The sequence below is a fragment of the Engystomops pustulosus genome, chromosome 6 (assembly GCF_040894005.1).
Source record: "Engystomops pustulosus chromosome 6, aEngPut4.maternal, whole genome shotgun sequence".
In the NCBI taxonomy this organism is placed as follows: Eukaryota; Metazoa; Chordata; class Amphibia; order Anura; family Leptodactylidae; genus Engystomops; species Engystomops pustulosus.
The window spans coordinates 86,364,498-86,378,922 of NC_092416.1; the positions used below are offsets into that span (position 1 = coordinate 86,364,498).

A 14,425-nucleotide genomic window follows, 5' to 3' on the forward strand; every position below is an offset into this window, starting at 1 on the left:
ACCAGCCTGTTCTAGAGCATGTACTGTAAACATAAGAGTGGAATCAGAGATGGCGAATGCTGTGTGAAGCAGCTTGGGGCCTGTGCTGGAAATAATTGCTGCATGTCATCCCCTCCACCTGTATGTACAGGAAAAGTGGTGGCTGCGCAGATCCTGGTTACAGCAGAGCTCCACTGCTGAGGGGGGACACGTACGGTACCTTCAGTTACATAGCAGCTCATGTTCAATTGCAGGTTTTTCTCTGATATGAGCAGAGATTTCTGCCAGCAGTACTGCAGCGATTTCACTGCTGCGGGCAGACACTGTATGCCAGGTATCTGCTGGTTATGACGGGGCAGGACTCTGGTATAATGCAGTTGTTTCAGCCGATACCCAGTTCATTCCCTGCCAATACATGCATTAGCTGAGGGACAAAACCAATGCGGGCAGGGGCCCAACTCTACAAATGGAAGCTATTACATTTTAGTTTAAGTTTCCTTGACCTTCTTGTGAAAGCCAAGACAACTTTTAAGAAACCTTCCTGACCTCCGTATCGTCCCCTTTTGCCCGTTTTCTCAGCTGTCAGGACACTATGGGTCCTAAACACCATGCCAGGCAACCTGAGGCCTGACACAAGCCTGGTTTACAATTTTTAGAGTTGACCTTTCCAACGGGCAGAAACCAAATCCCTGAACACCACGAGGTCACTGTGGAGCAACGCTAAAATTAGCGCTTAAACATGTGCCTCAGTGACATGAGGGGGAGGGGAGGATTTTTACCAATGTCACAAGGTGTGAGGTTTTTTCCTTCAACGTGCAAGACAAAAAAGCAACAATAGGACATCCAGCGACAACTTTAAAGGGCATCTGCTGGATCCCAGCGCATCCACGTAGACTGCAGCTTTAGTTCAATAGCAGTTACAATCAGCTAGTAGTGGTATTTAGAGAATTATTCATAGCACACAGCAGTTACGTTAGAGCTACATTTCTATACGCTGCACTGGAGATATAGATTATATAGATTCCATTACAATAACATGTTTCAGGAGTGTGTAATGTTCTGTACAAACTGCACCTATATAGGTTACACTGTAGACACAGATAAAGAAATTTGTCGATACATCTAGAGACAAGGAGTGGTCAGAAAACAAGTATTGTTCATACAAAACTAAAAATGCTGAATATGTGCAGTGATAGCACATGAAAAGGTATGTGTCATAAAACTAACACATTCCAACGTTCTCCCACTGCTTGAGTTCTCCTCTTGTGTAAAAGGAAACCGGTCACCAGGTATGAAATATGAAATAATGTTAAAATTTAGTGTAATTTCAGATGTCATTTTAAAGGTGAAAATTTTGAGGAGGTGATGAAGAACCAGAGAAAGTATGGGATCTTTAGATGCAACTTGCATTACCAACTATGCGGGGGATAAAATATGTATACAGGCTATGATAGTGCCCAAAGTGAGGCCTAGATGAGAGCACACATAAATAGGGCCCAGCGTCTGGTAAGGATATAGCACCGGAGTCCTGAGACTTCATGCAATGTCTCTGTGTAGCAGAAAGGTCCTTTGTGTTATGTAACCGGCAGAAATGCAATAAATCTTAGGTAACACTTAATACACTACATTACTGGAATGCCGCCTTGCATAACAGACAGACTTTGACTGCAGAGTCAAGGTTTACAAGGAGCTTTTATTTCTTAAAGTCTGACTTATTACACATATTTAACACTTACACTGGCCAGAAACTGGCATTGTATGAGCATTATCCAAAAAATTCTCAGAACGTATGACAAATACAGAAAAGTGGACAGACATGATGGATCTTCTTCAACTGTTTGCACACTTCTATCACACTAGTCTTGCATACTCTTGGGAAGTTTTGTGAATTAAATGTGCATCGGCAGCTTTGGATCTCCATATACAAACTTCAGCTAACTCGCTTGTAAATGTTCAGAGAGCTCAACTCCTATTTTCATCAGAAACAATGCAGATGAGGAACAGTCCAAGAAGAAGCAGTATTGAGCGATGCAGTTTGATCTAATTTTATATCATACATATATTTTTAGACTTGTGAATATATTAAAATCACTATATTTAATTGCATTGTCACCTTCACTTAAACCACCTAAGGAGTCCATAATTTCCCCTGAGGTCCTCACATGTGTGGGAATTTGGGCGGAGTCCAGCTTTTTGAAATAAGGCAGGGGATATATCCAAATTTTACTGCTGTTTTAAACAACATGGAAGGTGGAAGAATTTAGGAAACTGGATTGTTTATGATGAAAATAGGAGTTGGAACCTGGTAATTGTAAAGGTCTGAAATTTGGGATTCTCCATCAATCAGGACATCGGGGGGGGACCCCCCTCCCCCACACATGCACAATTCAGAGAACAGGGGTCCTGTTCCCACTAATGAGTGCCGCTCCAATCATGGTCTATGGAAGTGGCAGGACGCTTTCTTGTTTTTTCATTCCACCCATTAGTGGTAACAGGACTTCAGTTCTCTAAATTGCTAGGGTTCATCCATAGTCCTGGGGATAGGCAATAATTTGGGGCAAAGCCTTTAAACAAAAAAGCTGCATTCTTTGCTCATTTCTTCTCTTTCGGCGAGTAATATTTCTGAAAAATCTCAAGTCTGTACAAAGGAGAACGATAAAGGCAGCAGACTACAGTAAAACCCTTTAAATAACCAGAGAATAGTCACTTGATAATTCATCTCTTACTTTGAATATTTTATTCTGCTTGTTAAGAAAGAAGTCACATAAGAACGGATGTGTCAACAGTGAGACATTTCCTGTAGTCCTTTATCCTGTTCTTTGGCTCAGCTCCAGTCCTACCCTTTTCTAGAAGACAATTACTAAAAATCTTAGTGTGCAAAAATTTATTTCACACATGTTAAACCCTTAATACATAATGGTAGAATTTTTTTTTTAAAAACTCCAAACTTTAAAAACTCTCTTCTCACCTTGCATCCTTTTGCGTTCATGGAATCCAATGTGCGCTTGATGGCAGGATTTGGGGGCTCAATTAACTCAACCTGAGTCCTTACATTGTGCTCGAAGTAAGGTCCAATTAGGAAGTAATTCTCCCCCCATTCATCTGTGGTGATCTTAGCTTTGGTCTGTATAACTGTATAAATTCCGCCCACTGGGGAAAAGAAGAATCACACAGAAACCATGAAACATGGCAGGTATTCACATTTAGCCATAAATGAAAGGCGTAATATAAACAAGTCAATTACCACTAATTACCACTACTGCTTAGATTCAAGATAATATGGCATTAGAGAGCAAGATGCATGCCCTGGCACCTAGTATTATCAGCCTACTGGCTTTATTCCAAATACAGTGTGGGTAAATGGCGTGGCACTAGGATGCCCCTTTGTTGGACCAGTACAAAGTCCATCTTTATACATAAAGCCTGCAAGTGTACAATAGCTTCAAGGGGACTTGATGTGTCAACATTTCTTAATATGTGGCTGCTAAAATCTCAGTAACGTCATTGGCTAGGTTTCCTTTAATAGATAATAAGCTAACAACATACATAATTATTATCTGTTAAAGGGATATTACCACAAAGACAAGTTTCTTATATGTACTCAGGATAACAAAATAACACATTCTCTAATTCACTGTTATTAACAAAAATACAGCATTTCACAGATATAATTCCAACCTGTCTCTATCAGTCCAGGTGTATACAATTTTGTCCCAGGATATGACCGTAAATTTTTATTGTGTAAACATCACTAGGGGATTCATATTTGAGAACTTTCTTTCATGGGCAAAACCCCTTTTATTATCAATGTCTGTTTTAGGACTCATTCACACAACCGTCTGGGGACACATAACCGTCCGCATCCCCATAGACGGCAATGGCAGCGGTACCTTTCCGCACCTGCTTCATCTTTCCCAGTGTGTGCAGCCGTGCAGCACTGTTTTTTTATGGAGAAGGGAAGGGTGAGCAGCACTCATCCCTCTTCTCAAGCACGCCGCCATATGCCCGCATATAGGTCTGTGTGAATGTATCCTTAGTAAGAATTCCCCCAATAACAAATCTAGAGCAGTATTCCCCCATCATTCATTATTTTATAGAATGTCTGACCATTGACAACCCCTTTATCCTGCACCAGACTTCCCTGTGCAATGGTCATAGACTTGTGAATAGCGTTGCTCTTGAATGTATGGAGCCAGTCACTGTGTGACAGAAGGCACACAGTGACCAGTACAGAATGTTCTGTAGTAATGGAGTTATGTTTGGTGCGTCTAAACAAGGGACAGATCCAAGTCACCCCCACATGGCTCAGCAGTTTTACAGCAGTTGTCATGTGTAGCATACTGAGGAGTCAAGAACATCTCACAGGATCAGGGGGAATGACACCATCCCTTTCACAGTCATAGCAGCCAATGCGTTACTGATCGGATTTTGTAATCCTCGTCCTGAATGATTGCCAAAGCTCAGAAGCCCATGAATCAGAGCTCGATAACTTCCAGCACCAGGAAGCCAATTGGATCTTGCCATTTTCTGGTGATGCCCAATTTTACACCAAAATAGCATCATAATTAGCCTTACAGCCACTACATATTTTATGGACTGCAGACTATATTTATATATACTTTATTATATTGTAGACAGCAAGAGCCATTAACACCCAATTATTCAGATAGCTAGGCTCCTAGACTCATTCTTTTTTAATAAAACTACTATGCAACATGTAGTCAATATGTAGCCACAGCCCAAAACCTGCAAAATGCAACTTCTGAAGTCTATACATTTCTCTGTATCCTTGATAAGAAAGAACCCGATGTAAACAGCTCCTTAAATGTATAGGTCTGATTTAAAGGAAATGTCATCAAAATCAAGCATGGAACAAGGAACACTTAGTAATAGATACAGCCATAGCAACTGTGGTAATCTACTTATATTTGTTACCCATGGCCTCCTCCTAATATCAATTTTCAAAATTATGCTCATGAGTTTTCATCAGTGAGCACTTCCCATTGTACTTATCATAGAGGAACTAGGGTAGCCCCTAAGGTTCATTATCATAATTTAAAAAGTTGATTTTAGAAGGAATGAGGCCATGGCGGACAAATAAGATTACCATAAATACCCAACAACTCTTTATTTTCAAACATAAGGTAATGTCATTGCTGCAGCTTATCACTAGGCTATGGATGTGATGAGTGCTGTGCCACAGACTGATCACTATGCTAGTGAATAAACTATGCGCCCAATATTGATATATGTTGCACAGAATTCATCAGCCGTATATATGAGGACTAGGCCGCATGAAACACGTGTGCATTGTGTGTGCCACAAATAGGTGAAAATGACCCCTTATTTTTGGCCTGTTTGACTGCGGAGGGTAGTTGGCCCCTAAAGGGAGTGGTGTATGCATCTACTGTGTGCATGAGCCAATAAAAAGTAACGTGACTGTTTGTGCCCATAAGGTATTGGTGGTGAGCTAAATGGTGCCCCAATTGGAAATAAATTACTTTAATTATCCTTCTTTAATATAAAAAAATGAAGGTCCCCTCTCCCCGAAAAGAAAGAAAGTAATTTAATTAAAAAATAAAAAAAAACCTGCACTTTTATGCAGCAACAGATTGATCTGGGGTTCTTTGGGGTCAGTCATAGTCTAGTCTGTAGGGGTTTAATGCATATAGCAGGGTTACGGTGCTATAATTGCCTAATTTGGCTATTTAAACTTCATATATATTTTCACATCTAGGAGTTATCTATATGAATTACTGAAAATGTCATACTCCTCTGCTAAAAATACTCCACAAAAATGGTTAAAGGAGTATTATTACCTTTCTCGAAAAATGTTAGTGCGACTTCTGGTTTTTTGCCCCATAGAAAGAACAAAACAAGGAATAAGAGTAGACTCAGCTTTTATTATTTATTATTACTATTAATCAGGGCTACTGTTTATACTTTGTCCTCCAAGAATCTTCTACATAATATACATGTGAATGCTTCTCCCCATGGTCATCTAAAGTATTTAGAAAGCACCTATAAAAACAACAAGGTATTTGTGACAAGAGAAGTATGCAGCCTTGAACTGCAAGAGTGTGAACAGGTCGCACATGGAGCGCAGCGACACAGACATACCAACTGATAAAACACAAGTAACTGAAGGTAAAAGGCTCTTCGGGTGCGTTCAAATGTGGCGTTATGATGCATGCGTTTTTATGCGGAATGATTATATAATACAGCAATACATGAATGAATGTATGAATTATTTGTTCATAGGGGCCAAGTATAATACAAACATGAATTACGTTATACGATCTGACATAGTGGATATACCATACATCTCTCAATGAACTCTATACAGCTGGGCTGCACAACTAGTACATGGGATACAAATTTATCTCTAGGGGCAAAATGCAATATTTATCATTTTTTGGCCTTGCTAGAAGTAACCTGGTCCACATCTAAAGGTATTGAGACCTATACAGGTGTTTTACTTGACCGAAGCATCTTTGGTCTATAACCACATATATCTACTTTTGGGCATATTCGGTATTGGACCCTGAGGTGTATCCATATTTGTATGTATTTGGATTTATGTTGAGACCTATTGATGCACAATTTTTTGCATCTATGTTATTGGATCCCTGAGGAGCCGCTAATTCCTCTGTGAAATGTGTAGGGTCTTTTTTCTGGACCAGAGAAGTCAGTCATTTTGGTCTGTCTCTGTGTTGATTGTACTAGTGGTCTCGTGCTATACATTGAAAGGCACGGGCTGTTTCCCCATATAGGCATCTGTAATTTGGGGATAATGCTTTGATATAGGTTGGCAGATAGTAATCTGTAAAAGATTTTTTAAACTACATAATTAAAAATTATCTTTTAAAATTTGTTTCTTCGGCTTTTGTAACTAAAGTCTAAAATGCATGCGTCAAATGCTACTTGGGAACCCACGCTAATATAGATGATCCGTCGTCACCATCCATATTGACCAATCAGGCATACAGCATAGCTCTGGTTTTATAACACTACAATTACTGAAGCAGTGGAAGTCACCTAGCTAGCCCTCCTGGCTGAGCAGAGTACACAGGTGTATAAGATGTGTATAATACTATGTGATAGTCCTCTACGAATACAACCTGACGCCAATCTCTAAACATTTATACGTCTTTAGGTTTTGCACGTCACACTGACACTTCTTCTGTTGTTGCTTGTCTGGATCACTTACCTTGAAAGAAACATATTATACATTTAGGTGTATTGTGTATACAACACTGCATGGCTCATCACAACTCTATAAACAGAGTGCAGAGAAGGGATTTCTACAGTATACAGAAAGAAAAAGGTGATACAGTTTAACTATTTCAATAACAAACGTAAACCAGTAAAAGACTTCCAAAATCTTTCCAAAATGGATCCTTGTGACTTTCAGATGACCTTCAGCTTCCACAGACAGAATGTGGTTCAGGAATTCCTATTGATTCCTACTGAATGCAGAGTGATCCTTAGAGATTAGTCATATGTCATATGTCATAGTCATGTCACACCCCCACGACCAGCTACATTTGACCTATCCTAAGGATAACTTATGCGTGGAGTCTAAAGCCCTTCATTTCAGATTCTCTCTCCATTACTAGTTCACAGTATGGGCCAGAATAAGCAATTAAAAGAAACCAATAATAATAGTGTTAGGTCACTAGGTTAGGTGTTCCTGGCAGAGATGTGGACTGAAAAGCGAAAATCAAAAACAGGGATGAATCTGGCATTTCTTGGACATCAAAGAATCTCCATGGAAGTCACTGAAGAAGGGTCCCATGGGTTTCCATTGTGAAGTTTGTCATTTTGCTTGAAGGGTTTTTCCCACAAACTAAAGTTTGGCCTTATCCACGGGATACGGCTGAACTTGCTGATCAGGGGGGGTGGTCTTGCTAACCCCTCGCCGCTCCGTCAGACTCCATTAATCTCTATGGAGCTGACGGAGATCGGTGAGCACAACGCTTGGCAATTTCCGGCAGCTCCATAGAGATTAATGGAGCAGAATGGTCATGTGCAGCTGTCTGCTCCATTAGTCTGACTGAGCGGCTAGCGCCTAATTTTAGTTTGTGGAAAGACCCCTTTAAAAAAAAAAAAAAAAAAAAAAAAAAAAGAAAATGTAGATTGATATGCTGTATGGTCTGTTTCTTTAATGGACTCTGGTGGAGTTTCCTAACCGGACTTTCGGAAAGGCCCCAGATCTATTGGTAGCAGCAGTACACAAATTTAATTCTATCTGCATATTCCAGATGCAGAGAGAGTTGAGAACACTACATTGCCCCTATAGTTTCAAAACAGATGGAGAGTAGCAAGAAGACCAGAACGAAAGGAAGAGAGGCGAGGCGGGGCCAGAGGCACACAACCATGGGCAGTCAGTTCTCTGGCTGGATTTCAGATTGCCATCATAGTTACATTGCACTGCAGTAGCAAACTGTTGGGAGGAAGGGACTATTATTGTGTATCACTACAATGCTCCCATCCTCTGCACATTTGTTATTCTGTAAAATCCAGTCCATCTATTAAAGGCCACTGACAAGGTTTATATTGTACTATTTTTTATTGTACAGTGTGGGCTGCCATGTGTGGCGCCACAATGCGGTGGAATTATATAGTGAGGGGCCTCTTTTAGTAAGAGTATCACAATTAGGGCATTTTACAGTGTGGGTCAGGAATGGTGGGCATTCTACAATACAGTGCACCATTTATGCGTTTTTGGAAAGGTTTTTTTAGAGCACTATTTCAGGTGCAGTATAAGAGGAAGCAGCAGGATGACACTGGACCAGGTTACAAGAAGGACAATGGTGAAATACAGAAGATAAGGGGGGGGGGGGATTTATCAGTGCTTCTATGACAGTTTTATGACGTAGAAGCACTGAAATAATTGCAATTTCTGCCATTGTGATTATTCTCAGGACTACTCAACCTCCATGCCATGTGGGCGTGAAGGGACGCAGCTGCTGGCCGGGTGGGGCTCTATCATACACCAGCGCATGGAGTGCTGGCGTATGTTAGATCTCCCCCTAGATGTCTGTGCGGCAAACATGAGAGAACAGGTGCGCTGGGGCTCAGGCCCTGGATCTTTTACAATCCTATCAACAACACTACCTCAAAGTGAATAGGTACCCAAGAATCTTATGATGGAAACAAGCCCATCATGGTTACCTCCTTTCGAAAAAACCATCAGGTTCCTGCATTCTGTATAAAGTGTGGATGTCCTAATAAGGAATTTAAGGATATGTCCATATCTATGATAACATCTTAAACGTGTTCAATGTATTTGCCTTCATTGTGTGTAGGATTTTATACTCAATATTAGGTGGTGTACTGTAGATAAAGGCAATGTTGCTGGACATACACAGTCTTAAAGGGAACCTGTCATTAGCTCTTCGGTTAGGAAATGCATTTAACCTAGGAACAGATATGGTGATTGACTCCTGTCTATCCTATCTAGTCATTACTTTCCCACATTCATTTCTGCCAATGAAAGGGTGCACTTATTTTCACATGAAAGAAAAAAAATTAATGTGAAAAAATGAAGATGCATTAATGTAAATAATCACACATTGAAATTTGTCATGTGCCTATACGCTTCATAAGAGGTTGTAGTCGCCAAGATTCCTTTTTCTCCCCAATATGTCCCAAAACATAATCCTATATAGCGCAGATAACATCCTCTTCATCTTTAAAGGAAACCTACCATGAAGATTCTACAATCAGAAGTAGATCTGATGGTAGATCCCACCTGCCTGCCTCTGCCCTAATCTGTAATTTAATAATCCTGGAACCTGATCTAACGTGTTAAAAACGACCCTGCAGAGGCTACTGGGTCGTGTTCTAGCCTGGCCAGGTACTAGGAGCCAAGGCCAGCACATGCCCCAGAAGCCTCTGCAGATTATTAAATTACAGATTAGGGTAAAGACAGACTTCTGATGGTAGATTCCTCATGGTAGGTTTCCTTTAAGTCCCTGGAATCTTTCCAGTCATATACTCAATAGATCAATTACATTTAAACATTCCTCACTCAATAGCTCTTTCCATGTTCTATTTAACAAGTAATGGAAATAAATGATAGTAACTGATCAGTAATGGATAATGATCTGTGGTTCCAAAACAACGCAATTAAAAAAAAAAAAAAACAGTTTATAGATACCAGGCATAGTGGAAACGTCAATGATTTGAGTATGGGAAACATTTTGATCATAAATGCATATTTGCCATCATAATGGCGTTTTCAGTAATTTTAACAAAAAAAAAAAACCCCACAATGGGGCTCATTTACTAAGGGTCCACGGACCGCATTTTCATTGGGTTTCCTGACCTTTTCTGTTCTGTTTGGCACAGTCAAATGGGATATCCATAGTGACTTTCATGCATCACAGATTGGGGGGTGTGGCCGTCGGATAACCCGACTGATTTCGGACTAAGCGCGGGATTTATCATTCAAAATTGTGTCGCAAGCCATGCACTTACATGCACCAGGAAGAAGATGGTGAACTCCGGTGGACCTCTGCGGGGAAGCGAAGAAAATTGGACGCACAATTTTAGTGAATCGTGGTAGCTCCGAATCCTCGTCGGACTACGCACCTCGGGGATCGGGACGGGTAAGTAAATGTGCCCCAATATAAGCATAATACCCTTTTTGTTACCCTTTTTCCTTTTTACAACTATGGATATCCCAAATCCCTACTACAACTGACTTGAAACTAATGCTCACTAAATACAGACTCCCAACCACTGGAGACAAAGCAGATCAGGACCTGTATAGCAATTTGTAGTATAGAAGGGATCTGTGTCAAAAGGCAACAAAGATATCCTTATCAGCCAGGTTCCAAAAAGCATGCGGAGACAAAAACAGCTCTGTTGCAAAGATTAAATGGAAGGGGCTAGAAATAGATCTTCTGTACATCTTTTTGGCCCTGAAGGTCACCATTAATACACTACCAGATGACTCAGACTGGGCTGCCCCATCTTTTTTACTCTAAGGCCCCTTCCACACTAGCGTTGCATTTCACGTCAGGGTGCAATGCGTGAAAAACTGACGTTTTTGGCTGCGTTTTTGTTCCATTTTTCCTTGGAGTAATTAGCGTTTTTGCGTTTTTCACGCGCGTGTTGTTAGCGTTTTTTTTTGCGTTTTCGGCGCATTTTTCACGCGCGAGTCAATGGGAGACTCGAGCATTTTTCAAAGGGACCAAGGTTTGGGATTAAAATGTGTTATTTAATTGAAAAATAATGTCTTCTGATAAGTTGCAAACATCTGCGATCTATTCTTCACTGTTCCCCGTGTATATTATCTCCCGACAAGTTAGCAGATGTGAAGAACAGTGAAGAATAGAATAAAAACAGTGAACACAGTGAACACAGTGAACACAGTGAACACAGTGAACACAGTGAACACAGTGAACACAGGATCATTTAAGAGAAAAACACAGTGCAGAACACAGTGCAGAATAGATTACAGATGTTCGTCACATCTGCTTACTTGTCGGGAGATACGCGCGGAACGGTGCGCCCAAAATAGCATGTGAAGAACAATATATATGTGTGTGAAGAACACATTGCAGATGTTTAAATACATCTGCAATGTGTTCTTCACACATATATATTGTTCTTAACATGCTATTTTGGGCGCACCGTTCTGCGCGTATCTCCCGACAAGTAAGCAGATGTGCCGAACATCTGTAATCTATTCTGCACTGTGTTCTGCACTGTGTTTTTCTCTTAAATGATCCTGTGTTCACTGTTTTTATTCTATTCTTCACTGTTCTTCATTGTGTTTTTTAAATTAAATGATCGTTCTCGAGCAGGGGAAATACTGTTATTCTGGTCACCTAGCAACCCTTACGTTTAAAACGCATTGCACTCGCAATGATTGCGAGTGCAATGCGCTCTTGATGCATCTCCATAGACTTGAATGGGGCGTGAAAAACGCGCGTGACACGCAAAAGTAGAGCATGCTGCGATTTTGACGCGCGTGAAAACGAACGCAAGCACGCGCGTGAAAACCAACGCTAATGAAGAAAGACCCATTGAATACAATGGGACAGAGTGCAATGCAAGTTCTGCGCGTCAAATGCATGCGCAAAACTCGCGCGTGAAAAACGCCAGTGTGGAAGGGGCTTAAGACTATTCCAGTCAATTTACTAAAATTGTAAAAAAACAAATAATTAAAAAGCATGGAATCGGAAGCAGAGCATTTGCTGCATTAAATGAGATTATTGGACATGTTATTGCCCACCACAGTTTCTGAACTTGCTTTAATGCTTATTTTTCAATAAAGAATAATTTAATTCTTGCTTTTCAATAAATCTGTGCTATTAAAACTACTGTGCTGATTTACAATGGAAACAATTCATGGGCATCTGAAGGGCAGATAGAGGTCTTCTCACCTCTACATTTTTTTGCCTCTGTTATATGTAGAGTATCCTTAAATAGCACACCTTTATGAATGGGAGTGTACCTTACATGTGCAGGTCATTTGCCTACCTGATGACTACAGAACATGCTACAACTAGCAAGTCCTGCCCTGCAAATGATGCCATTTCCCTGCCAGGAAGCCGTACAATGGCATGTGTCAAGCCCAGCCTTCAAGCTCAGGATTTGTTGGCACTATATCAAGGAACACACATTCTCATCTGAACTTCCCAGGGACAAGAAGTAAGCAGCACTCAGCCGCTGCTATACCAACAGAGGACACTGCCAGATAATTCTGTGACTCCGCTGCAGAGCACCACACAACTACACGCTGTACAAAAAACTGCAGCATAAATGGAGCTGCGGTGCGATCTGCAGAAAGTCCATTTATAGTGCAGGTTTTCAGTGTGACTATCAGAAATACCCACAATGCTTACAGTACCTAAATGTTCCCATAATAGGGTTATGCTCATCTCAACCGTTAATAGCAGAGGAAAGCAGCGTCCTTTCACCACCTCTATGCAATTTCTGTAACCTCCACAGCAATGAATAGGAGTTACTGATATATTGTAAATCCATGAACTGCACAGTCTCTGTAATGTCCCACGTAAAAGAACAGCCTATCCCACACTGCTGCTTCCAGAACACCAATTCATCTCTATGGGAGATATGGAAATCAGTAGACAGGGCTATTCACATCTCACTCGTGGTGCAAACAACCCTTACAGAAGAGCTACAGTAAGAGGCTACCCAAAGCCTCCTATCACGTTTTAATTAAGCTGAATAACTGGGTGACCATTCCAGCTGCAGGACAGGGACCCTGTGCAATAGGGTGTTAAGTAGAATGATGGTGTGAGGTCCAGACATGGACATCTGAAGACCTACAGGATATGTAGAGCTCTGTAGAATCATCAGGATTGCATATAGATCAGATCATGATCATCTGTTTAACTGTATCATTTCTTTATCATATCTCCTACAACCTTTAGTACCCAGCCTTTTCTATACCAGCACCAGATGACACCTGAGGCAAGGTGACGCCAGGTCACTTCTTCCCATTGAGCTCATCTTATTGACAGTATTCCATCATCAGTAATTGGAGCATGGATCATCAGTCATAGTCCCTTGGGGAAAAAGCTTTCCATCCATTGGTGACCACTGACTTGGGCAATCAGACAAGGGCTGATGTGACAGTAAAGGCTTTTGCCATGTTACAGGGGAAGCCATCTTTGCACCTTCTCATTGCCAGAGATGGTCATCAACAGAAAGATCTCCCTGCTATTAGAAAAATATCTGCCCATGTACCAAAATGCAGAAAGAGATCTCCCTGCTATTAGAAAAATATCTGCCCATGTACCAAAATGCCTAACCTTTACGTCCCAAAGCTAATAACATAGGATGCCATAGTGGAGCAGTGTAGGGATCAGCAGAGGTCATGAGAGGGGTGAACACTGAAACCCCTCTGTCACTGCAGGTACAATGGCAGCACGCACGTGCCAGCTCACCTTTATTTGCCACTTCCCATGCCACCTCGAACAGTATACTGTTCTCCAGGTCCAGATCATCATCCCAGTCATCCAGCCCGTTCAGGGAGGTGACGGATAAGCTGCGAGCCAGGGGCATCTTGCACGGATGGGCTCCCGGCAGACACGGGGTTCAGGTGTCCTCGGCAGGATGCGCTGCCCTAGATGTGCCAGCTCCGAGCAGCTGTCCTGCTGCCAGCAATGACAAGCTCCACTCCAGCTGACAGCGGAGAGCTGCTAGCACGTAACGCCGAGGAGGGGCGGGGCCAGCGAGTGCCCTGTATAACGTTATGCTGGCCTATGATCGGCGAGCCTCAGAGCAGGATCTGATTGGGGGAGAGGGGTTGTGATCCAGCGGGTCATCTGAAAGTTGAGGCAGCGGTGGAGAGCTATGATTGGCTGATTCTTCTGTCCCTCACTGTGACTGACGTTTAATGAGCGCGGTCTACGTGCCGGCAAGGAGCTTGCACAACAGTGTGAGCGAGGAGCCGGTCATG

At 41.6% G+C, this 14,425-nt stretch overlaps 1 protein-coding gene across 1 annotated transcript in view; it reads right to left on the bottom strand.

Moving 5' to 3' along the window:
- GYS1 (glycogen synthase 1) overlaps nt 1-14,192 on the bottom strand; it is a 39,717-nt gene extending 25,525 nt beyond the window's left edge. The window contains exons 1-2 of the mRNA XM_072110224.1: nt 13,911-14,192; nt 2,948-3,129 (exon numbers count right to left, since the gene is read on the bottom strand). Of these exons, the coding sequence (XP_071966325.1) occupies nt 2,948-3,129; nt 13,911-14,028 (300 nt within the window). The 5' untranslated portion in view covers nt 14,029-14,192. The remainder of the gene's footprint in view (nt 1-2,947; nt 3,130-13,910) is intronic.
- Between the last annotated feature and the right edge of the window lie 233 nt (nt 14,193-14,425).